Raw genomic sequence first — 26,128 nt, 5'->3', positions numbered from 1 at the left:
GCGTGTCCGAGGTGCACAGTTGATTGATTTCTTCAGGGTGTCATCCAGCACTGACTTCACTTTCCCGAGTGTCGGAGGTGTACGGTTTATTGATTCTTAAGGGTTTCATTCTCCCGGTGAGTTCACTTTCCTGAGTGTTAGAGGTGCACAGTTTATTGATTCTTCAGTGTTTCATTGAGCAGTGAGTTCACTTTGCCGAGTGTTAGAGGTGCACAGTTGATTGATTCCATCATGGTTCCGTGGAGCTGTGAGTTCTCTTTCCCGCGTGTCAGACGTGCACACTTTATTGATTCCTTCAGGGTTTCTTTCAGCAGTGAGTTCACTTTCCCGCGTGTTAGAGTTACACAGTTTATTTGATTTCATCTCTGTTTCATTCAGCAGTGAGTTCACTTTCCGGAGTGTCAGAGGTGCACAGCTTATTGATTTCTTCAGGGTGACATTCTCCGGTGAGTTCCTTTCCCGAGCGTCAGAGGTGCACAGTTTATTGATTCCATCAGGGTTCGATGAGGCAGTGAGTTCACATACCCGAGTGTCAGAGGTGCACAGTTTATCGTTTTCATCAGGGTTTCATTCAAGAGCGAGTTCTGTTTCCTGCGTGTCAGAGTTGCACAGTTTGTTGATTTCCGCAGTTGTCTTTCTCCGGTGAGTTCACTTTCCCGATTGTCAGAGGTGCACAGTTTCATTCAGAGGTGAGTTCACATTCCCGAGTGTCAGAGGTGCACAGTTTATCGTTTTCATCCGGGTTTCTTTCAGCCAGTGAGTTCACTTTCTCCAGTGTCAGAGGTGCACAATTTATTGATTTCACTCGCGGTTTCCTTCAGCAGTGAGTTCACTTTCCCGAGTGTCGGAGGTGCCCAGTTTACTGGTTCCATTACAGTTTCATTTAGCAGTGAGTTCACTTTCTCTAGTGTCACAGGTGCACACTTTATTGATTTCATCAGGGTTTCTGTCTCCGGTGACTTCACGTTCCCGAGTGTCAGAGGTGCACAGTTTGGTGTTTTCGTCTGGGCTTCATTGAGCCGTGAGTTCACTTTCCTGATGGCAGAGGTGCACAGTTTCTTGATTTCATCAGGGTTCCATTCATTAGTGAGTTCACTTTCCCGAGTGTGAGAGGTTCACAGTTTATTTTTTCATCACGGTTTGATTCAGCTGTGAGTTCACTTTCCCGAGTGTGAGAGGTGCACAGTTCATTGTTTCATCAGAGTTTCATTCTCCAGCGAGTTCACTCTCCGGACTGTCAGAGGTGCACAGTTTATTGTTTCATCCCGGTTTCTTTTTCCGGTGAGTTCACTTACCCGATTTTCCGAGGTGCACAGTATATTGATTTCATCAGGGTTTCATTCAGCAGTGAGTTCACTTTCCCAAGTGTCAGCGTTGCACAGTTTATTGATTTCATTCAGGGTTTCATTCAGCAGTGAGTTCACTTTCCCAAGTGTCAGCGTTGCAGTTTATTGATTTCATTCAGGGTTTCGTTCAGCAGTGAGTTCACTATCCCGAGTGTGAGAGGTGTACAGTTTATTGTTTCCTCACGGTTTCATTTCAGGTGTGAGTTCACCTTCCCCCAGCGTCAGAGGTGCACACTTGATTGATTCCATCAGCGATGCATTGAGCAGTGAGTTCACTTTCCCGCGTGTCCGAGGTGCACAGTTGATTGATTTCTTCAGGGTGTCATCCAGCACTGACTTCACTTTCCCGAGTGTCGGAGGTGTACGGTTTATTGATTCTTAAGGGTTTCATTCTCCGGTGAGTTCACTTTCCTGAGTGTTAGAGGTGCACAGTTTATTGATTCTTCAGTGTTTCATTGAGCAGTGAGTTCACTTTGCCGAGTGTTAGAGGTGCACAGTTGATTGATTCCATCATGGTTCCATGGAGCTGTGAGTTCTCTTTCCCGCGTGTCAGACGTGCACACTTTATTGATTCCTTCAGGGTTTCTTTCAGCAGTGAGTTCACTTTCCCGCGTGTTAGAGTTACACAGTTTATTGATTTCATCTCTGTTTCATTCAGCAGTGAGTTCACTTTCCGGAGTGTCAGAGGTGCACAGCTTATTGATTTCTTCAGGGTGACATTCTCCGGTGAGTTCCCTTTCCCGAGCGTCAGAGGTGCACAGTTTATTGATTCCATCAGGGTTCGATGAGGCAGTGAGTTCACATACCCGACTGTCAGAGGTGCACAGTTTATCGTTTTCATCAGGGTTTCATTCAAGAGTGAGTTCACTTTCCTGCGTGTCAGAGTTGCACAGTTTGTTGATTTCCGCAGTTGTCTTTCTCCGGTGAGTTCACTTTCCCGATTGTCAGAGGTGCACAGTTTCATTCAGAGGTGAGTTCACATTCCCGAGTGTCAGAGGTGCACAGTTTATCGTTTTCATCCGGGTTTCTTTCAGCAGTGAGTTCACTTTCTCCAGTGTCAGAGGTGCACAATTTATTGATTTCACTCGAGGTTTCCTTCAGCAGTGGAGTTCACTTTCCCGAGTGTCGGAGGTGCACAGTTTACTGGTTCCATTACAGTTTCATTTAGCAGTGAGTTCACTTTCTCTAGTGTCACAGGTGCACACTTTATTGATTTCATCAGGGTTTCTGTCTCCGGTGACTTCACGTTCCCGAGTGTCAGAGGTGCACAGTTTGGTGTTTTCGTCTGGGCTTCATTGAGCCGTGAGTTCACTTTCCTGATGGCAGAGGTGCACAGTTTCTTGATTTCATCAGGGTTCCATTCATTAGTGAGTTCACTTTCCCGAGTGTGAGAGGTGCACAGTTCATTGTTTCATCAGAGTTTCATTCTCCGGCGAGTTCACTCTCCGGACTGTCAGAGGTGCACAGTTTATTGTTTCATCCCGGTTTCTTTTTCCGGTGAGTTCACTTACCCGATTTTCCGAGGTGCACAGTATATTGATTTCATCAGGGTTTCATTCAGCAGTGAGTTCACTTTCCCAAGTGTCAGCGTTGCACAGTTTATTGATTTCATTCAGGGTTTCATTCAGCCAGTGAGTTCACTTTCCCAAGTGTCAGCGTTGCAGTTTATTGATTTCATTCAGGGTTTCGTTCAGCAGTGAGTTCACTATCCCGAGTGTGAGAGGTGTACAGTTTATTGTTTCCTCACGGTTTCATTCAGGTGTGAGTTCACCTTCCCCAGCGTCAGAGGTGCATACCTGATTGATTCCATCAGCGATGCATTGAGCAGTGAGTTCACTTTCCCGCGTGTCCGAGGTGCACAGTTGATTGATTTCTTCAGGGTGTCATCCAGCACTGACTTCACTTTCCCGAGTGTCGGAGGTGTACGGTTTATTGATTCTTAAGGGTTTCATTCTCCGGTGAGTTCACTTTCCTGAGTGTTAGAGGTGCACAGTTTATTGATTCTTCAGTGTTTCATTGAGCAGTGAGTTCACTTTGCCGAGTGTTAGAGGTGCACAGTTGATTGATTCCATCATGGTTCCGTGGAGCTGTGAGTTCTCTTTCCCGCGTGTCAGACGTGCACACTTTATTGATTCCTTCAGGGTTTCTTTCAGCAGTGAGTTCACTTTCCCGCGTGTTAGAGTTACACAGTTTATTGATTTCATCTCTGTTTCATTCAGCAGTGAGTTCACTTTCCGGAGTGTCAGAGGTGCACAGCTTATTGATTTCTTCAGGGTGACATTCTCCGGTGAGTTCCCTTTCCCGAGCGTCAGAGGTGCACAGTTTATTGATTCCATCAGGGTTCGATGAGGCAGTGAGTTCACATACCCGAGTGTCAGAGGTGCACAGTTTATCGTTTTCATCAGGGTTTCATTCAAGAGCGAGTTCTGTTTCCTGCGTGTCAGAGTTGCACAGTTTGTTGATTTCCGCAGTTGTCTTTCTCCGGTGAGTTCACTTTCCCGATTGTCAGAGGTGCACAGTTTCATTCAGAGGTGAGTTCACATTCCCGAGTGTCAGAGGTGCACAGTTTATCGTTTTCATCCGGGTTTCTTTCAGCAGTGAGTTCACTTTCTCCAGTGTCAGAGGTGCACAATTTATTGATTTCACTCGCGGTTTCCTTCAGCAGTGAGTTCACTTTCCCGAGTGTCGGAGGTGCCCAGTTTACTGGTTCCATTACAGTTTCATTTAGCAGTGAGTTCACTTTCTCTAGTGTCACAGGTGCACACTTTATTGATTTCATCAGGGTTTCTGTCTCCGGTGACTTCACGTTCCCGAGTGTCAGAGGTGCACAGTTTGGTGTTTTCGTCTGGGCTTCATTGAGCCGTGAGTTCACTTTCCTGATGGCAGAGGTGCACAGTTTCTTGATTTCATCAGGGTTCCATTCATTAGTGAGTTCACTTTCCCGAGTGTGAGAGGTTCACAGTTTATTTTTTCATCACGGTTTGATTCAGCTGTGAGTTCACTTTCCCGAGTGTGAGAGGTGCACAGTTCATTGTTTCATCAGAGTTTCATTCTCCGGCGAGTTCACTCTCCGGACTGTCAGAGGTGCACAGTTTATTGTTTCATCCCGGTTTCTTTTTCCGGTGAGTTCACTTACCCGATTTTCCGAGGTGCACAGTATATTGATTTCATCAGGGTTTCATTCAGCAGTGAGTTCACTTTCCCAAGTGTCAGCGTTGCACAGTTTATTGATTTCATTCAGGGTTTCATTCAGCAGTGAGTTCACTTTCCCAAGTGTCAGCGTTGCAGTTTATTGATTTCATTCAGGGTTTCGTTCAGCAGTGAGTTCACTATCCCGAGTGTGAGAGGTGTACAGTTTATTGTTTCCTCACGGTTTCATTCCGGTGTGAGTTCACCTTCCCCAGCGTCAGAGGTGCACACTTGATTGATTCCATCAGCGATGCATTGAGCAGTGAGTTCACTTTCCCGCGTGTCCGAGGTGCACAGTTGATTGATTTCTTCAGGGTGTCATCCAGCACTGACTTCACTTTCCCGAGTGTCGGAGGTGTACGGTTTATTGATTCTTAAGGGTTTCATTCTCCGGTGAGTTCACTTTCCTGAGTGTTAGAGGTGCACAGTTTATTGATTCTTCAGTGTTTCATTGAGCAGTGAGTTCACTTTGCCGAGTGTTAGAGGTGCACAGTTGATTGATTCCATCATGGTTCCATGGAGCTGTGAGTTCTCTTTCCTGCGTGTCAGACGTGCACACTTTATTGATTCCTTCAGGGTTTCTTTCAGCAGTGAGTTCACTTTCCCGCGTGTTAGAGTTACACAGTTGATTGCTTTCATCTCTGTTTCATTCAGCAGTGAGTTCACTTTCCGGAGTGTCAGAGGTGCACAGCTTATTGATTTCTTCAGGGTGACATTCTCCGGTGAGTTCCCTTTCCCGAGCGTCAGAGGTGCACAGTTTATTGATTCCATCAGGGTTCGATCCGGCAGTGAGTTCACATTCCCGAGTGTCAGAGGTGCACAGTTGATGGTTTTCATCAGGCTTTCTTTCAGCAGTGAGCTCACTCTCCCGAGTATCAGACGTTCCCATCTCACTGATGTCATCTGAGTTTTGAATCCTTACTCTACACTTTCCTGAGTGTGTGTGCTGCACAGTGTATGTTTTCATCATGGTTTCATTGAGCAGTGAGTTCACTTCCTTGAGTGTCAGCGTTGGACATTTTATTGCTTTCATCAGGCTTTCTCTCTGTTGTGAGTTCACTTTTCTGAGTGTCAGAGGTACAGCGTTTATTGATTCGATTAAGGTTTCTTTCCCCAGTCAGTTTACTTTCCCTCGTGTCAAGTTGCAGAGTTTATTGATTCCAGCAGCGTTTCATTCTCCGCTGAGTTCCCTTGCCCGAGCGTCAGAGTTGGACAGTTTATTGATTTCTTCAGGGTATCATTCATCCGTGGGTTCACTTTCCCTCGTGTCAAGTTGCACAGTTTGTTGATTCCATCAGGTTTTTATTCTCCGCTGAGTTCCCTTTCCCGCGTGTCAGAGTTGCACTGTTTATTGATTTCATCGGTGTGTGTTTTTCCGGTGAGTTCACTTTCCCGATTGTGGAAATACACCGTTTCATTTAGAGGTGAATTCACTTTCCCAAGTGTCCGAGTTGCGCAGTTTATTGATTTCATCTCGGTTTCATTCAGCAGTGAGTACAGTTTCTGGAGTGTCAGAGGTGCACAGTTTATTGATTTCATCAGGGTTTAATTCACCAATGAGCTCACTTTCCCGAGTGTCAGAGGTGCACAGTTTCATTCAGATTGAGTTCACTTTCCCAGGTATCAGTGATGCACAATTTATTGATTTCATTCCCAGTTTCGTTCAGCAGTGAGTTCACTTTCCCGCGTGTCAGAGTTACACAGTTTATTGATTTCATCAGAGTTTCATTCAGCAGTGAGTTCAGTTTCCTGCGTGTAGAGGTGCACCGTTTAGTGAATTTATATGGGATTCATTCACAAGTGAGTTCACTATTCCGTGTTTGTGAGTAGTGGGGTTTAGTTATATCATTCGGGTTTGACTCATCAGTGAGTTTCTCCACAGTTTCCGTTTTCTCAGATTCTGCTTTTCCGCAGCGTTCCGTAAAGGAAGTGTTCTGTTGTGTGTCTTCCTTCTATCTTTCAGGCCAGCAGTGTGTACAGGAAACTCAGGAGTTACTTTCAAAGCAGAGTTCTTTTGCTGAAGTGGTAACAGACAGAATTTCAGACATTAACGTAGAGTGTTCCTCGCTCAGAGAAAGGTGGGACGCTGACCGTTTGTTTGAAAGGAAGCTGGCAGGTCAGGAGACAAGACTCGGGCAGGAGGCAGTCGCTCACCACAGCACCTTCTCTGAAGAGAGAGTGTGTCGGTATAACAAACCAGGTAGATGGTTCCACCTGGACATCTCGGAAGAGGGAGGCCACCGCCCTGACTCGGTTAAGAAAGCTTTGCCCCCAAACTCAGTGCTGATAAAAGATGCGGGAATCTACACAGGGAAAAAACTCTTCAAATGTCAGGAATGCAAGAAAACCTTCACACAGAGCTCGTCGCTCACCGTCCACCAGAGGATCCACACGGGCGAGAAGCCGTACAAGTGTAAGGAGTGCGGCAAGGCCTTCAGCGACGGCTCTTCCTTCGCGCGCCACCAGCGGTGCCACACGGGCAAGAAGCCCTACGAGTGCCTGGACTGCGGGAAGGCCTTCATCCAGAACACGTCGCTCGTCCGCCACTGGAGGTACTACCACACCGGGGAGAAGCCCTTCGACTGCCTGGACTGCGGGAAAGCCTTCAGCGACCACATCGGGCTGAACCAGCACCGGCGGATCCACACCGGGGAGAAGCCGTACAAGTGCGAGGCGTGCGGCAAGTGCTTCCGCTACGGCTCGTCGCTGACCATGCACCAGCGCATCCACACCGGGGAGAAGCCCTACGCGTGCGAGGTGTGTCGCAAGGCCTTCAGCCACCACGCCTCCCTCACGCAGCACCAGCGCGTGCACTCGGGGGAGAAGCCCTTCCGGTGCAAGGAGTGCGGGAAGGCCTTCAGGCAGAACATCCACCTGGCCAGCCACCTGCGGATCCACACCGGGGAGAAGCCCTTCGCGTGCGCGGACTGCGGCAAGGCCTTCAGCATCAGCTCGCAGCTGGCCACCCACCAGCGCATCCACACCGGGGAGAAGCCCTACGCCTGCAAGGTGTGCAGCAAGGCCTTCACCCAGAAGGCCCACCTGGCCCAGCATCAGAAGACGCACACGGGGGAGAAGCCCTACGAGTGCAAGGAGTGCGGGAAGGCCTTCAGCCAGACCACGCACCTGGTGCAGCACCAGCGCGTCCACACCGGGGAGAAGCCCTACAAGTGCCTGCAGTGCGGGAAGGCCTTCGGCGACAACTCGTCCTGCACGCAGCACCAGCGGCTGCACACGGGCCAGAGGCCCCACGGCTGCGCCGAGTGCGGGAAGGCCTTCAAGACCAAGTCGTCCCTCACCTGCCACCGCCGGAGCCACACCGGCGAGAAGCCGTACGAGTGCAGCGCCTGCGGCAAGGCCTTCAGCCACCGGCAGTCCCTGAGCGTCCACCAGAGGATCCACTCCGGGAAGAAGCCCTACGAGTGCAAGGAGTGCCGGAAGACCTTCATCCAGATCGGCCACCTCAACCAGCACAAGAGGGTGCACTCGGGGGAGCGGCCGCCCGGCCCCAGGCGGAGCCGCAGGGCCTTCCGGCAGGGCGCGCACTTTGCGCAGGCGCGGACGCACCCGGGAGAGGCGCCCGCGCACCCCGCTCCCGCGGCGAGCCCCGCGGACCTCTTACCCACGTTCCTCTGGAGCCCGCCCTCACTGCCATCCCTGCAGTCCTGAGACGCTGCTCTGCAGGCCGCCGATGGCCGCGCTGCAAACCCCGTCCCCCTCTTGCTTGGGTACTGCCCCGTTCTTGTCCTGTTTCCTCTTCAGGTTGCCAGTTGAACTGAACGCGGAATTCGTTTACGCCTCACGTAAAAATCGGTGATGCGATCCTTCAGATCGGTGAATACGTAAGATGTTATTTAGCAGGACGAGTGGTCCATACCAAGGGATGAGTGATGTTAGCTCTTTATAGAACATTAGTTTTGGACACAGAAAAGTTACCATTGGCAACTGACAAAACGATGCACAGAACAAAGTTAAGGATTTTAGATCAGGAATGGGTGATTCAAGATAGTCAGTGAGGCTTTTCCGGTTTTGGTTTAAAACTCAATTCCATAATACTGAGTGAGTACTGGGCCTTTTCATGTATCTGCCTGTGTGAGGTGCTGTGACCTTGTTGGTGAGAGAATTACTTAACACTCTGCAAGACTTGATCATTTAAAGTCACTTGGGTAAAGTCAAGTCACTCAGTTGTGTCCGACTCTTTGCGACCCCGTGAACTGCAGCCCACCAGGCTCCTCAGTCCATGGGATTCTCCAGGCAAGAATACTGGAGTGGGTTACCATTTCCTTCTCCAGGGGATCTTCCTGACCCAGGGATCGAACCCGGGTCTCCCGCATTGGAGGTAGACGCTCTAACCTCTGAGTCACCAGGGCTTATGAGTAAATTCCATTAAACTTAAGGAACCACTCACCTTCAGGCAAATTGATCTGGACTATGTGACTCACGGCCCAAGTTTCACTGACTGTGTTCAAACAGCCCATGGCCTAATTTTTTAAAATCATTTTAATGGAAAAACAGTGGAAAGAATAATAGTTTATGACAGCATGACAGTGACATGGAATTTAAATTTCAGAGCCCATAAGTAAAGCCTGATTGGCCCACAGCTGTGGCTCACAGTATGGGCACATGCTGCCTGGGGCAGCTGTCAGGCCGCAACAGCAGAGCTGAGAAGCTGCAGCAGAGACACCGTCATCTGCAAAACCACAAGCATTTACTTACTAGCTTGCCACCTCGTGGTCCCCTGCAGAGAGAAAAAAAGTATAGAAAAGGTTCTAAGTATTTGTCTGAGAATAATACAACTATCCCATTAAAAATAAGAAAAACTCTAAAGCAATTTTTGAACAGAGGTGAAAGGACATTATTAAAGCATCAAACAATAGGGAATATGAGGAAATAATGTCCACAAAAGGAGAAATAACGATATTTTTATAGATGAAGTACTACCATTAAAATGTTTGTAAATTGCCATTCACAACAGGGTCCCAGTAGGATATGTTTGCTCTGACAGTTTTAGTGGAAAACACGGAAGGATGATTCGTCAAACATAGCAGGACATTTAAAAAATGTTTTGGTTTATAATCAGATTGGCTTCCATGGGTGTAAAGAATCCCGCTGCCAGTGCAAGAGATGCAGGTTCAAACCCTGAGTGGGAAAGATCCCCAGGAGAAGGAAACGGCCACCGACTCCAGTACCCTTGCCTGGAGAATCCCACTGACAGGAGCCTGGCGGCTACAGTCCACGGGGTCCCAGAGAGTCAGACGCAAGTCAGCAACTAAACAACCACCTGTATTTAAGATTAGGCTTTCATCACTGGGGAAAGGATGTTTCAACAGTCAGTTATCCAGTTTCCAAAACAACATACCTAGACCTTACAAAGAAATATGAGACAATTGTATTTAGCAGCTCTAATTATGACATAAATGGCAGGCAACCCACTCCAGGATTCTTGCCTGGAGACGCCCATGGACAGAGGAGCCTGGCGGGCTACACTCCATGGGGTTGCAAGAGTCGGACACAGCTTAGCAACTAAACCACCACCACCAAACACAGAAAGGAGAGAGGCTTTACTGAGTAGGACGTGGAGCCCTGGAAGACATCGAGACAGTAAGCCAGCCCATACAAAGACTTAAATCGACTTTGGCATGGCAGAAGGTGCCAAAAAGATGGCAGAAAACTGGCAGAAAATAACCACGTGTACGAATAAACGTGTCATTTAAGAACAGTGCTGTGACACACAGAGCAGGGAAATGGGTGGTGCACGCCAACAGGTGCCTCACGCTCGGAGAGCTCAAAGAGCGCGCGTGAGGTCCTTAAGCCCATTGGTCGGGAAGTTACGAACTTAGTGCCAGTCTTGACTCTCAGACAGCTTAACGTCTAGCCTGGTTAATATGCTGTGCCTGTATCAGTGTGGAAAACAGGAGGCTGCTCACCATTACCCTCGTCAACGCGCCTGCTCTGGTTTGGGGCGGCAACGTGGCATGACCTGTCCGCTTCATAAACATGCGTTCCTTTTGAAACAGAAACTCGAGATCTACGAGTTTCGTCCCACTGGAATAAATATATAAGTAGAAATAACGTTTATTGCAAAGTTTTAATTATGGCACAGATCGATGACATTGTGATTATTCAATACAGTATTGTCCAGTTAATATAAAGATGAAATTCTATGCTTGCTCCTATGGAGTATTGTCGTACAGAATATATTAAATATGTGATTTGCAGAACCTTATGTGTATAATGATCTTGTAGTCATAGTCAAAATATTTAATATATGTGTGTGTGCGCATGTGTGTCTACATATGAGTTGGCTAAAAAGTTGATTCAGGTTTTCCATGTTAAAACCCAAATTAAGATTTTGACAACCCAATATGTGTATTTTTTCAATATATATTGAAATCTGTTTTTGTCTTTAACACGTTAGCCGTTTGTTGGCACTTTGTCTTTCTTCACTTTTTATTGTTCTGTTGGACAGTACAACAACCCAGTCAGATTTTTCATTCTTTGTATTTTGATTGGAAACTCAGGGCCAATATTAGGCTTCATATATGGGTTTCCCTTATGGCTCAACTGGTAAAGAATCCTCCTGCAATGCGGGAGACTTGGGTTCAATCCCTGGGTTGGGAAGTTCCCCTGGAGAAGGGAACGGCTGCCCACCTCAGTATTCTGGCCTGGAGAATTCCGCGGAATGTATAGTCCATGGGGTCGCAAACAGTCGGGGCGTGACTGAGAAACTTTCACTTTCACAGGCCATCAGGGATGTTTTCTTTTAGTTCACTCTTCAGCTTGGTTGGCTCTGCCCCTCCTTGTGCTAGCTGTTAAGGATGTGGAATGCCACTCCTGGACTGCAGATAGGTGGAACTGAGTCAGCCTTTGGAAGCACCTAAATGTTTCTGCGTCTCTACCTGTCTGATGCATTTAAGTGATTCCTGCTTCCCCACATCCTAGTTTTGTTAAGTTCTGTAGATCTTCAAGGCCCCTGGGATCCTTCCAATACTGTAACTTCGAAGTTACAGTCATCTTTTATGCTCATGTAGAAATTGGTGATTCTAGAGGGTGATTCTCAGAACTACGGAGAAGCTGTGTATTGAGGACTGGTTGAAAGAGATCAAAAGAGAAACGAAACCCCATGTTTTATTAGTAAGGAATACTCATGATACAGCAGGATCACAAGCCCACTGCGCACAGGGGCTGGAGAGCTCTTAGCAAAAACTAACGGCGATGAGAAATGCTGGCTTCAATGGTAAATGTGATGCTCTTTTACAAGTGAATCAGATAATTAAAGTGAAACGGCAGTTCTTCGACCTGTGCGGGCTAAGTCGCTTCCGTCGTGTCCGAATCTATGCGACCCTACGGACTGTGGCCTGCCAGGCTCCTCTGTCCATGGAATTCTCCAGGCAAGAATAGTGGAGTGGGTTCCCCCAGGGGATCTTCCCATTCCAGGGATCCGACCGGTGTCTCTTAAGTCTCATGCACTGGTAGGCGGGTTCTTTACCACTAGCGCCCCTTGGGAAGCCCTCTTCAATCGGCAGACTTTTGGAAATTACCTGTCTCCCCTTGTCCCCGATCCCAGCCACCACATATGTACACACAGTCATAAAGCACCAGGAGATCCGAAATCTCCAACCTCTGTCTATCCTGGAGGCTCCGCCCACTTCCTAGACCATCCTCGGGCTCCTTGCGCCTGCGCGCTCCACGCACCCTGTGACCCCGCCCACTATAGGCCGCAGCTATCCGGGTCTCAGCTCGCTGAGCTTAACAGCTGCGCCTGCGCAGTGCGAGCCCGGAGACGGCTCCCAGAAGCCCCCGGGAGGTAGCCAGGACTTCTGGACCCAGAGTCGGAGCTGTGAGGCTTCCAGGCCGCCCCATTCCGGAAGGGGAGGCACCGAGAAGTTACCGAGGGCAGCGGTCACCAGGCAGCGGAGAGGAGCCCTGCCTTAGCAGCCTGCTCGCCCGACTTCGAATGCCGGCGTCCCTGTTGGGACTAAGTTGCCCAGGGGCCCTTGTGCTGTGAGGACTCGCCCACTTCTGGCAAGGAGTTGAAGCCCGGACCGAGTCTGGCCGGTTCTGAGGAGAGAGACCGGTCCGGGTGGCGACCGCTGCTGAGCCGGGCCCAGGCAGGCGCCATACGGTCGGCGTTTCGGTCTGCGCGCGGGAGGGCGGGGGTCGGCATCGTGCGCGCGTGACTTGGCGACGGTGACCGACAGTGCGTGGAGGGTGTGACCGGGGAGAGGAGGCGGGTACGTGTGTGAATGGAGGGTGTGTACGCGCAGGTGTGACGCGACTAGCGGGCGGGCGGCGGAGGCGGCTGGTGTGTGACTGGGGCTCGTGTTTCTGCGCGTGTCTCTTGTGCACTTTGCCCGTCCCAGCAGCGTGTATTGGAACGAGTGAAGGATTTTACGTGGCTGAGAGCTGAAAACACCCCCGGAGGAGACCATCCCACTCGAGTCCGGCACCCCCGACTCCCCCACCGAAAGTTCGGTGTGGCCCAAAGCCTTGGAATCTTGGGAAGGTGCCCGGTCGGGGTGGGGCGGCTAAAACCTTTCTTCCCTGCCCGCCTGGAAGATGTAGAAGTCGGGACACCAGACATGTCCACGGGCCTGAGTATGGAGGTAAGAGTGGAAATTGGGGTTGGGGGTACTGCTCGTGGGCCCAGGGACTGGAGGATGATGGCCCTGGCCTCAGACTCTGGTGGACGCAGAAGTTCAAAGATTTAAACGGTCACCTAGGACCAGAGTATGGAGCTGAATTCAGGGACTGGACTTGACTTGCCCTCCCCTTACAGGTCTGTGTGGGTGTCTCCAAGGACCCAGGGGAGAGAGCCTTCAGGATTAGAACATTACCTCTGAGTGCTCTGCTGCTCTTCAAGGAGGACCTCAGTATTTAATTTTTTTTTTTAATCTGTTAGTGTTAGAATATTCAATTCGGTTCAGTTGCTCAGTCGTGTCCTACTCTCTGCGACCCGATGAACTGCAGCACGCCAGGCTTCCCTATCCATCAGCAACTCCCAGAATTTACCCAAACTCATGTCCATCACGTGGGTGATGCCATCCAACCATCTCATCCTCTGTGGTCCCCTTCTCCTCCCACCTTCCATCTTTCCCAGCATCAGGGTGTTTTCCAATGAGTCAGTTCTTTGCATCAGGTGGCCAAAGTATTAGAGTTTCAGCTTCAGCATCAGTCCTTCCAGTGAATATTCAGGGTTGATTTCCTTTAGGATGGACTGGTTGGATCTCCTTGCAGTCAGTCCAAGGGACTCTCAAGAGTCTTCTTGAACACCACAGTTCAAAAGCATCAATTCTTTCTCACTCAGCTTTCTTAATAGTCCAACTCTCACATCCATACACGACTACTGGAAAAACCATAGCTTTGACTAGATGGACCTTTGTTGGTAAAGTAATGTCTCTGCTTTTTAATATGCTTTTTAATATGCTTTTTAATATGTTTGTCATAGGTTTTCTTCCAAGGAGTAAGTGTCTTAATTTTATGGCTGCAGTCACCATCTGCAGTGATTTTGGAGCCCCCAAAATTTCACTGTTTCCATTGTTTCCCCGTCTATTTGCCATGAAGTAATGGGACCGGATGCCATGATCTTAGTTTTCTGAATGTTGAGTTTTAAGCCAGCGTTTTTACTCTCCTCTTTCACTTTCATCAAGAGGCTTGTTAGTTCTTCACTTTCTGCCATAAGGGTGGTGTCATCTGCATATCTGAGGTTATTGATATTTCTCCCGGCAATCTTGATTCCAGCTTGTGCTTCTTCCAGTCCAGTGTTTTTCATGATGTACTCTGCATAGAAGTTAAATAAGCAGGGTGACAATATACAGCCTTGATGTACTCCTTTTCCTATTTAGAACCAGTCTGTTGTTCCATGTCCAGTTCTAACTGTTGCTTTTTGACCTGCATACAGATTTCTCAGGAGGCAGGGCAGGTGGTCTGATATTCCCATGTCTTGAAGAATTATCCACAGTTTGTTGTGATCCATATGTCAAAGACTTTGGCATAGTCAATAAAGCAAAAGTACATGTTTTTCTGGCACTCTCTTGCTTTTTCGATGATCCAACAGATGTTGGCAATTTGATCCCTGGTTCCTCTGCCTTTTCTAAATCCAGCTTGAACATCTGAAAGTTCATGGTTCACATATTGTTGAAGCTTGGCTTGGAGAATTTTGAGCATTATTTTGCTAGTGTGTGAGATGAGCACAACTGTACAGAAGTTTGAGCATTCTTTGGGATTGGAATGAAAACTGACCTTTTCCAGTCCTGTGGCCACTGCTGAGTTTTCCAGATTTGCTGGCATATTGAGTGCAGCACTTTGACAGCATCATCATTTACGATTTGAAACAGCTCAACTGGAATTCCATCACCTCCACTAGCTTTGTTTATAGTGATGCTTCCTATGGCCCACTTGACTTCACATTCCAGGATGTATGGCTCTAAGTAAGTGATCACATCGTTGTGGTTTCTGGGTCATGAAGATCTTTTTTGTATAGTTCTGTGTATTCTTGCCACCTCTTCTTAATATCTTTTGTTTCTGTTAGGTCCATACCATTTCCTTTATTGTGCTCATCTTTGCATGAAATATTTTCTCGGTATCTCTAGTTTTCTTAAAGAGATCTCTAGTCTTTCCCATTTTATTGTTTTCCTCTATTTATTTGCAGTGATTGCTGAGGAAGGCTTTCTTGTCTCTCCTTGCTATTCTTTGGAACTCTGCATTCAAATGGGTGTATCTTTCCATTATCTCTTTTGCTTTTCGCTTCTCTTCTTTTCACAGCTATTTGTAAGGCCTCCTCAGACAGCCGTTTTGCTTTTTTGCATTGCTTTTTCTTGCGGATGGTCTTGATCACTGCCTCCTGTACAAAGTCACAAACCTCTGTCCATAATTCTTCAGGCACTCTGTCTATCAGATCTAATCCCCTGAATCTATTTGTCACTTTAACTGCAAATCGTAAGGGATTTGATACTCAGCCATAAAAAAGAACAGAGAAGGGAATGGCAACCCACTCCAGTGTTCTTGCTTGGAGAATCCCAGGCACAGAGGAGCCTGGTGTGCTGCCGTCTATGGAGTCACACGGATTCGGACACAACTAAAGTGACTTAGCAGCAGCAGCATAAAAAGGAACTCATTTGAATCAGTTCTAATGAGGTGGATGAACCTGGGCCCTGTTCCAGAGTGAAGTGAGTCAGAAAGAAAAACAAATCTCGTATATTAACACATACATATGGAATCTGGAAAAATGATACTGATGATCCTGGTATGCCTGGTAGCAGTAGAGATGCAGCCCTAGAGGATAGATTTGTGGACACAGCTGGGGAAAGAGAGGCTGGGGAATTGAGAGAGTACCACGGAAACATATGTATTGCCATGTGTAAAACAGATATCCAGTGGGAATTTGCTGTATGATGCAGGGTGCTGAAACCTGGCACTCTAAGGACCTAGATGGGTAGGAGGGAGGTTCAAGATAGAGGGGACATGTGTATACTTAGGGCTGATTCATGTTGATATGTTATAAATCAGTACAACATTGTAAAGCAATAATCCTCCAATTAAAAATTAATGAATTTAAAAATCTGTTAGAGTCCTCTCCCATTTATCACTGGGATGAGACGTGGGAGGAAGGCGAGATTCACAGCTTCATTTGGAAGTGCTGAGGGATCCCTGCCTTTCCGTGGCTTAGCCACCTTGTTGTAGGTGAACAGAAATATTCCCCCATTCCTGCCTCACACTGCTTTGTCTCCAGCCGCACCCCTTCACAACCAGAGTGAGTAAAGCGGGGGGGGGGGGGGGGGGGGAAGAAACACTGCCCATAGCCTTACTGAAATATTCCCCCATTCCTGCCTCACAGCCACACCCCTTCACAGCCAGAGTGAGTAAAGAGCGGGGGGAGAAACACTGCCCATAGCCTTACTGTTCTTCACTTGTTTTTCTGCATGCAGTAATGGCAGCTCATGTTTACTGAGTGCTTTCTCTAGGCCAGACACGGTTCTAAGACCTTCGGGGGATATTAACACCAAACCTGAAAACAGTATGAACTGGAAGCTATCTTATCTCCTTTTTACAGAGGAGGATACTGAGGCATAGAAAGGACAAGTAATCACTAGTAAGTAGAGGAGCCAGGATTCACATCCAAGACAGGCTGAGTCTAGAGTCCCCCCTCATTCTGGGTCTCATGTAAGCCCTTCAACATCTGCTTGGGCTGACATTCTTAACCACCTTTGACACTTGAGAAACTGACCCTGAGAAGGTTAAATAAGTTCAAGAGTTCAGATCCCAAGACCTCCACTGCAGGAGTTTTTTTCTTTAAACTTTCAGACCTAGCTTTTGTTATGTAAAATGAGGACGATATTATATATACTGTTACAAGGATTAAGTGAGCTCATACCTGTGAAGTACATAGTGTAGTCCCTACCACATAATAACCAGTGCTTAATAAGTGTTCGTTCTTTTAATCATCATTATAATGCTTTGAAAAAGCACTGGAGTTTAGAAGAAAGAAACCAGAATCAAGTCAGTTTATCCTCTTCCTGATTGAAGAAACTTGGCTTAGGGGACAGGGGACTTCTTCAGAACTAACTAGTTTGTCACAAAGCATAATGGGAACCTGAGTCTCCTGACAGGTTTTTGGTCCAGCTATCTGCAAGCCACGTGGGCTCTGTTGTAACCAAGGTGGTAATACTTCTTTCTCGGGAAGATGGCTTTTTTCAAGTCTCATAGACTCTTTGCAAATCCTTAGTAGTTACTTGCACATGGGGGATTTTTTTCTGTTATATTCTGGTGTCTGCTTGAGTAAATAACTTGGGTGGAAGTCAGGCAAATCTACGTTAGTGACTAGGCTCCACTGTTTACAAGCTTGTGACTTGTGCAAAATACTTTACTTCCCAGAGCTTTCATATGTGAAACTGTGACAATACTCCCCATTTTTGTTGAAGATTCTGATGGTCAAATCAGAGTTTTAATATATACAGCATGCCTTATACATCTGTATTATTATTGAAAGGGTGGATTTGGGTGAGAGAGCGATTGTGCTCAGCCTGGAAATCCAGAGCAGAGCAGAACCCCAGCTGTAAACTAAAGGTCTCCCAGCGACTTCCTGGACTGTGAGAGGAGGGTGCAGCAGGAATGGAGCATGGAGTAGAGAACAGACGGGGCTGAAGGGCGATGCTTCTGGGCTGTGACTGTCAGAGCTGCTCAGTTTCACATCATTCCTTTCTCCTCCTCCCAGCTCTGCCCTCTCGGGGTAAAGCCCTTCTCCACATGAGGAGCCAGGAAGAAGAGGTGATGGGAATTGAACTTCTTAAAGCCATGTCCCTGGTTAGTATTCCCTTTTTTCTCCTAAAGTACTAGCTTGCTTTCCAGGACTTTGGCAAGTTTGCTTCCTTCTGAAAATTGGAACATTGGGATTTAAGGAAGTGCAGCAGAAATGGTAGGTCAGTTCAGTTCAGTTGCTCAGTCATGTCCGACTCTTTGCAACCCCAAGGACTGCAGCACGCCAGGCTTCCCTGTCCATCACCAACTCCCGGAGCTCGCTCAAACTCAGTGTCCATCTAGTCACAGATATTTCTATGTAATGCAGTCGACTATTCTTTTGAATTTAAAATATCTTAAGTGGTTGAAAACAAAACTAATAGCTTAGGTTTGCTGAGCAGAACAGGACTTGAACATAGGTGTTCTGGCTTCAGAGACCATGTGTGGGAGGATATACTTTCTAGTCTTCATATACGCTCTGCTGTCTTGCAGCTGTGTTCTTTCTTGTGTGACCTTTCTCATGCCCATGAGACAGATAGTTTGGCTGATATACCAGCCCACTGCAGATACTGTTCTGCACACAGAACAAGTCCTTATGAATCCCGTGTGATCCTTCACTGACTTCAGAGAAGTAGTGTACACGCTCATTCCATTTCCCTCATGTTTGCCTTTGTGCTTGATTTCTGATTTTTGTCATGCTCCTCTGAGCTGTCAGATAAGCTTCTGCTAGATATGCTCTCAGCAGTGTCCTGAGGGAGTTGCTCTTCCACGAGCTCTCCCTCCACTGTCTCTCATAATCCTGTGTGTTTATGAGAATTATTTCTGTGTGACACCACCACAGCCAAGTTCTTAACTACCATAGCATACTGAAATTAGTAAAGTGAAATGTAAGTAAAGCTTTTATTGAAATATTAAACCAAATGTTTCACCTCTTTCTGGGCTCCTCTTCTTTCATTCCTATCTTTCCTTTATCATTATCATAGACAACAATTCTTGAGTACTTAGCCTGTACTGTGCCTGTTGCTTCATTTAATTCTCACCGTGCTGCTCTAAGGTAGGTACTAAAATTATTCTCATATTTTTTAGGAGGGAAATCTTGAAGCACAAAGGAGTTGATCGACTTGGCAAAGATCACCCAGCTAGCCAGTGCTAGAGTCTGAACTCTTTGGAATAATCTGACCTTTTTCTCTGGTCTTACTCAAGACTGCTGTATATTCAAAACTCATTCTTAGATATTTATGGAAATGATTCTTAGATATTAATATAAATGAAATCACAAAAAGAGGAACGGAAAATCTCCCATCAGCCCTAGAACCAGCCTCACTTCATGGTTGGTTATAAATTCAGTTCATGTAACAAGACACGGGTTGCTTGTCATGTGCTTATCTCGTATGATCTCTCCTGACACTTCTCAGCAGCTTATCAAAAAACAGTTTGCCAAATGAGTTCTCTCCTAATCCAAATATATTTGTATTTCAAAAGAGAATAGTACTGCTAGGCAGTTTTTCTTTCATTTTTTAGGCATACCTCGGTATCTCAAGAACACTAAGATTTCTTAGAATATATTGTGGAGCTTGAAGTCATGCTCATCAGGTCAGCCTCATTCCTTGAAACTTTCTATTGCAGTCCCAGAGCTCTTTAGATTCTCCTTGTAGAAAAGTGAGCTAACTCCTAACATATAAAATAATTCACTGCTTCGTAATATTCTAGGGGTTTTGTTTGTTTTGTTGTGGCGTGTTTTTGGCTGCACTGCAAGGCATGCAGGATCTTAGGGGTCGAACCCATGTCCCCTGCAGTGGGAGGGAGCATAGCATCTTAACAACTGGACTGCCAGGGAAATTCCCATGATTATTGTTGTTGTTCAGTCACTAAGTTGTGCCCTGCTCTTTGTGACCCCATGGACTGCAGCATACCAGGCTTCCTTGTCCTTCACTATCTCCCGGAGTTTGCTCAAATTCATGTGAATTGAGTCAGTGATGCTTTCTAACCATCTCATCCTCTGCCACCCCCCTCTCCTTCTGCCGTCAATCTTTCCCAGCATTAACGTCTTTTCCAGTGAGTTGGCTCTTTGCATCAGGTAACCAAAATTCTGATGACACTCAGTTTTGAATGCAGTCAGCATTTTTTCATGTGAGAATATCTCCTCACACCATAAAATGCTTTAAGAGCAGAGAGCATCTCTGTATTTTTCTTTTTCCTAATATGTAAAGTATAACTAGGTAGAAAAGTTGTTCAGTTCAACTAACTACTTGATCTCTATCATTTAGACAGCCCACTGCAATTACTCACCCAGTTTTTTTTCCCTAACTTATAACCCTAGAGCCAGCTAAGTCAGGGGATGAATGCTAATTGTGCAAGAGGACATTTGTGTAATTTCAGGATGCAGTGACTTTCATGGATGTAGCCGTCGACTTCTCCCAAGATGAGTGGGAATGGCTGACTCTTGCTCAGAGGACTTTGTACAAGAAAGTGATGTTAGAGAACTACAGCAACCTGGCTTCGCTGGGTGAGAGTGTTTGCCGCCTTCTGTCTCCCCTTCGGAGTCTTTCCACCTCAGTAGTCTGTCATATCTTATCAGCATTTTCCTGCGATGTTTCTCTTTCTCAGGACCACTTAGCTCTGGAATATCCACAGCATAGGTAATGTTCTTGTTTTCTCTTACATACAGGTCTTTGCATTTCAAAACCAGATGTGATCTCTTTCCTGGAGCAAGATAAAGAGCCCTGGATGATGAAAGGAGAGTTGACCAGAGGCCTGTGCCCAGGTAAATGCGGGATGGCTACAGCTGGGAAAACAATTCTAAAGGGGTTTCTTCCCTCTGACACTTGTTGGAAAACACCTCTCCAAGTCCTTCCCAAACTGAAACCTTTTCTTCTACATTTTTTTTTTTTTTTGGTACCATTTTAAATGTTATGGACAGAGGAGCCTGTCGGGCTACAACTGAGCAGTTGCGCACACAAATATACACAACCTTTTATTTAATTATTTTTGGCTATCCTGGTTCTTTGTTGCCGCGCCACAGACTTTCTCTAGTTGCGGTGAGCAGGGCGACCCTTCATTGCAGTGCACGGGCTTCTCCTTGGGGTGGCTTCTCTTGTTGCAGAGCACAGGCTCTGGGTGAGCAGGCTTCAGTAGTCACGGGACGTGGGCATAGTAGTTGTGGTGTACAGGCTTAGCTGCCCTGCAGCATGTGGGATTTTCCCAGACCAGGGATCAAACCCATGTCCCCTGCAGTGGCAGGCCAACTGTAAACCACTGGACTACCAGGGAACTCCTCTACCAGTATTTTTTAAGTGGGTCTTTTCTTCTTTTCCCCACTGGTACAACATACAACCTTTACTGACTTTCTACCAATACCAGTCTGTTTCTGAACTCTGTTGTGTTCCAGTGATGTTTACCTAGTTCTGCTCAAGTACTATATTTTATAATTATTCCTGATTTTGAGCCATTTTTTTAATTCTTTAGGCAGGTTTGTGTCCAATTTTTCAAACTTGTTTAAATGTTTCCTTTCTTTAAAATGTGACTTATCAAGTTAACCAGTATATAACTATATTTTTCTCTCTGCTTTTAATCATTTTTCTCTTTATTGTTGTTGTTTCTTTTTGTTTTGTTGTCTATGCTTTTTCTTTAATCCTCCTTCACATCATCCCACCCCTTGAATTGAAAAACTTTAGTTCTAAAAGTTGTTAACTTTATGACTTCATGTATTTTTTAATTTGCATTTTAAAACTCATCCACTTGAGATTCAAAATAACATCTTTTGATACCCATATGAAAGATGAAGAAAGTAACTCACTAATGTTACCTATTTCCTTCTTCTTTGTCTGTCTTCTCCCTTTTATTGTACTTACTAGGAGTTTTTGGCTTAGGTTACTTTCTTCAGTTTATTAGTTTTTTCACCCTGTCCTGCTTAAAAGATTTTTTTTCTGGTTTAGAGCAATAGATGAGAGCCTGTGGACATATACTGCAGGGAGATGAGCTTCAAGTGAGGAGGTTAGTTTATTCTGAGGCTTGCTGTGTGGCCTTTTCCTGCTTTCAGTTCTCAGAGTTTCAAGAAGTGGATGTTGGTAGGTCACTAACACTGTATGTTAATAAACAATAAATAATTTTTAAATGAATTAAGCATCCAACTCAAGATATTAGAAAAAACAATGAATCTCAGGAAAACTGAAATAAGTTACACATAGTGATTTATATTGCTAGAGATAAAAGTATATAAACTGTCAGGACAAATGAGAGAAGACACAAGGAAAGAAATAATGGTAAATGATGCCTAAGTACTTAAAAGAATGATATGAATCCATTTTTGAAACTCAACTATTTGTAAACAATTTGAAAATCTGAATGAAGTGGATGATACTTTATGAGACTGTAATTACCAGAACTGACACCAGAGATAGAAAATTTGAACAGACCAGGTACCACTGAAAACATGTAGGAAGTCGTTTAAGAACTGCTTCCTCCCCAAAAAGAAGCAATTAACCCCAGATAGTTTCACACAGTAATTATATAAAGCTTGTAAAGAAAAAAATCATTGTTTGAAGTTTTCCTTGACAGAGAATAAAAAGGAGAACTATTTTAAAATGTTATTGTGAAGATAGTGTAACATTCGATACCAAAAGAACATCCCCAAAAAGGGAATTATTAATGCAATAATAAGTATTAGTACAATATCTTAAATAAAAAGTCATGTTGAAATAATATACCATAGCCAAGGAGGGTTTATTCTAGAAATGCAAAGATGGTCACATCACCTAACTTGAAGAACTGTCAAAAACATGTCCCTTTATAGGCTTCAGCAACTGCTGTGATTCACATGGTTTTGTTTTGTAAGTTTCTGTTCTTCTAGCATTAAATAAAGGAGATATTTGCTTTCTTAATATCTTTCAGGCTTGGAGTATGTGTGGATGAAAAAGGAATTATCTCTAAACCAGGACATCTATGAGGAAAAGTTATCTCAGGCAATGATAATGGAAAGACTTACAAGCTATGACCTTGAATGTTCCACATTAGGGGAAAACTGGAAGTGTGAAGACCGGTTTGAGAGGGAGCTGGTAAGTCCAAAGACACATTTTAGGCAAGAGACAGTCAGTCACATAGATACCCTTATTGAGAAAGGAGACCACTTTAACAAATCTGGGACAATTTTTCATCTGAATACATTATGTTATATAAAACAGGTATTTCCCATCAAAGAGAGAATATATCATTTTGACACAGATAAGAAAAGCTTAAAGACACATTCCTTTGTGAAAAAAGACAAGCAGGTCTATGGAGAAAAGAAACTTTTGAAATGTAACAACTGTGAGAAAACTTTCAGCAAAATCTCAACTCTTACTCTTCATCAGAGAATTCATACTGGAGAGAAACCCTATGAATGTCTCGAATGCGGAAAAGCCTTTAGCCAGAGTGCCCACCTTGCTCAACATCAGAGAATCCACACAGGAGAAAAACCCTTCAAATGTACTGAGTGTGGAAAAGCATTCAGCCAGAATGCTCATCTCATTCAACACCAGAGAATTCACACTGGAGAAAAACCTTATCAGTGTGAGCAGTGTGACAAAGCCTTCAGCCAGCTTGCATATCTTGCCCAACACCAGAGAGCTCACACTGGAGAGAAACCCTACGAATGTATCGAATGTGGGAAGGCCTTTAGTTATTGTTCATCTCTGGCTCATCACCGAAGGATTCACACTGGAAAGAGGCCCTACAAATGCACTGACTGTAGGAAAGCCTTCCAGCAGAACGCTTCTCTTACACGCCATCGAAGGTACTGTCACACTGGAGAAAAGCCCTTCGATTGTATCGACTGTGGGAAAGCCTTCACTGACCACATAGGACTTATTCAGCATAAGAGAATCCATACTGGAGAGAGACCCTATAAATGTAAGGTGTGTGGAAAGGCTTTTAGCCATGGCTCCTCCCTGACCGTCCATCAGAGAATTCATACAGGAGAGAAACCCTATGAATGTAGTATCTGTGAGAAAGCCTTTAGCCATCGTGGCTCGCTCACTCTTCATCAGAGAGTCCATACTGGAGAGAAACCCTATGAATGTAAGGAATGTGGGAAAGCCTTCCGGCAGAGCACGCACCTCGCCCACCATCAGAGAACTCATACTGGGGAGAAAGCTTACTAATGTAGGGACTGCAGCAAAACCTTCAGCCAGAGTGCTCATCTTGCACAGCGTCAGAAGATACACACTGGAGAGAAACCACATGAATGGAAGGAGTGGTAAGGCCTTCAGTCAGATTGCTCACCTTATTCAGCACCAGGGAGTTCACACCGGTGAGAAGCCTTATGAATGTTTTCAATGTGGGAAGGCCTTCAGTAATGGCGCCTATCTTGCTCAACATCAGAGACTTCCCACTGGCAAAAGACCCTATGCGTGTCTCGAATGTGGGAAGGCGTTCAGACAGAGGGCATCCCTGATCTGTCACCAAAGGCGTCACATGGGCGAGAAAACTTACAAATGCAGCATCCGTGGAAAAGCCTTTAGTCATCGTAAATCCCTTACTCTGCATCAGAGAATTCACACAGGAGAGAAACCTTACGAGTGTAAGGAATGCAACGAGGCCTCCAGCCAGACTGCCCATCTGGCACTGCACAGGAGAGTTCACACTGCAGAAAGGCCGTATAAGTGTAAAGCATGTGGAAAAGCGTTTAGGTAGACTGTACATCTTGCTCACCATCAGCGAAGTCATGCTGGAGACTCGTCCTCGGTGATTGCCTCCTCTTCCTACCACCACGTCCTCTAGTTTCAATCTTCTAAACATTTCTAGAATCGATCACTTTTTTTCTAGCTCAGCGTGTCATTATCACAGTTCAAGATGCAGCCATCTCATTTGGATTTCTGCATAGCATTACAACCATATTTCCTCTTGCTCCCCTCAAGTGTATTTTTAACACTGTAGCCAACTGAATCTTTTAAAAATAAAGAATTTATTCATGTTACTTTTCCATTTAAAGCACTTATTTTGAAAAATAGGTAATCCACTTAAAGCATTTAGCATGCTATCATAGACTTATAATTAGTGCCATTAAGGTAGAATTTTCCTTACAGTGATGTTAAGCTACAAGTATAATGAGTCAGTAGGTCAAGACTAAGAAGCCTAAAATTTTAGAGTAAACAGAGAACTCTACTCTCCTTGTAGGTCGGAAAGATGAACACATTCAGAATTGAAAGATTCTATGATATCCAGGGTAACATGGTGGCTTGCTCTTCCCTCTGTATGAATAAAAAGACATCTACTGGAGGGGGAAATGGCAACCCAATCCATATTGTTGCCTGGGAAATCCCATGGACAGAGGAGCCTGCTGGGATACAATCCACGCGGTCGCAAAAGAGTCAGACACTACACAGTGACTAAACAACAACAACGTTTAGCAGAATAAGGCTTAAAAAAAGGAGACATCTAGCATCATTGGTGAGGAAATCTCACCGCACCTGGCACTTAGGAGTGAGACTAGGCCAGTTAGAACAAAAGCATTGGGTAGAATGTGGGACTTGCCAGGGGAAAGTATTAAAAGTAAACTAAAATGAACCGGCCAGAAAACTTGAGTAGGTTAATAGCCATGAAATAAACTACAAAAGATAGTTCAACACTTTAACTGTGGGAAAGTACCACAGACAGCTCCTGTGATACTGAATTATTCTAGCATATAAAATAAATACAGTAAAGCTTCCCATCTTGTTCTGTGAGACGGACAAGACAAATACCAAAACAGGAAAACATACATACTGCAGTTGGCTTTTGAATGTAGATGTTAAATATTTTTAAAATATTAAAACGCAGAGGAAATGAAAAGCTAGACATGTCTCTGTATAGACATACTCAGTCTGGCAAAGACATTTCTTCCCAAGTTAAATACGTGAATTCACTGGTACTCCAGTAGAAGTCCCAGTGTGTAAGCTGACAAGCTCATTTTGACCATCCATATGGTATTGCGATATAACAAGGAGTATAGTACGGTAATACTCATTAAATTAAGATTAGTTGAACATTTACTAATGTTCCAGGCACTGTTTTAGGTACTGGGGATGCAGCAAGGTGTTATATGTACTGAAAAAAGTTTGATCTTGCAGATCTAGTGGGAAAAGACAAACTCAAATTTGAAATGCAATACTATATAGTCAGTATGTGACATGTACCATGATGTGAAACGATCTTAAGAGGGATCCAGGGGGATCCAGGGTGCTGGCAGGGGATGCCTTACACCCCCCAGAACATATGGGCATTAGAGCCAAAGGGTGAGGGAAGAACTAGAAAAAGCTGTCAGCCACAAAGGACATAATGAGAATAATTGTGATAGTCTCAAAGTGGATAATTACAATGCTTTGAGTGTTTCAGGGAGAACT

The 26,128-nt window shown here is 45.4% G+C and overlaps 2 protein-coding genes and 1 pseudogene across 4 annotated transcripts in view; all 3 read left to right on the top strand.

Annotated features, from left to right (window-relative positions):
* LOC102169045 (zinc finger protein 28 homolog) overlaps positions 1 to 8,801 on the top strand; it is a 36,091-nt gene extending 27,290 nt beyond the window's left edge. For all 3 annotated transcript variants that reach the window (XM_018063423.1, XM_018063422.1, XM_018063424.1), the window contains one exon: positions 6,499 to 8,801. In XM_018063423.1, the coding sequence (XP_017918912.1) occupies positions 6,499 to 8,204 (1,706 nt within the window). In that variant the 3' untranslated portion in view covers positions 8,205 to 8,801. The remainder of the gene's footprint in view (positions 1 to 6,498) is intronic.
* Positions 12,225 to 24,723, top strand: ZNF470 (zinc finger protein 470). The gene is made up of 5 exons (XM_018063444.1): positions 12,225 to 13,141; positions 16,204 to 17,837; positions 20,151 to 20,277; positions 20,440 to 20,535; positions 22,662 to 24,723. The coding sequence occupies exons 2-5, from the start codon at positions 17,685 to 17,687 to the stop codon at positions 23,906 to 23,908; spliced, it is 1,623 nt and encodes a 540-aa protein (XP_017918933.1). The 5' UTR covers positions 12,225 to 13,141; positions 16,204 to 17,684; the 3' UTR covers positions 23,909 to 24,723.
* Positions 23,910 to 24,553, top strand: LOC108638129 (annotated as a pseudogene).

This window comes from Capra hircus, chromosome 18, assembly GCF_001704415.2.
Source record: "Capra hircus breed San Clemente chromosome 18, ASM170441v1, whole genome shotgun sequence".
Taxonomy (NCBI): domain Eukaryota; kingdom Metazoa; phylum Chordata; class Mammalia; order Artiodactyla; family Bovidae; genus Capra; species Capra hircus.
Note: the sequence above shows the minus strand (reverse complement) of the source record. Positions and strands in the feature narration are given on the sequence as shown.

What these genes read in the sequence shown, in the direction of transcription:
- ZNF470 (XM_018063444.1), top strand. Translation starts at nt 17,685, where the DNA reads ATGCTTCTGGGCTGTGACTGTCAGAGCTGCTCAGTTTCACATCATTCC. An exon ending in TTCTTAAAGCCATGTCCCTG is followed by an intron (nt 17,838 to 20,150) that starts GTTAGTATTCCC and finishes GTGTAATTTCAG; the next exon opens with GATGCAGTGACTTTCATGGA. An exon ending in GACCAGAGGCCTGTGCCCAG is followed by an intron (nt 20,536 to 22,661) that starts GTAAATGCGGGA and finishes AATATCTTTCAG; the next exon opens with GCTTGGAGTATGTGTGGATG.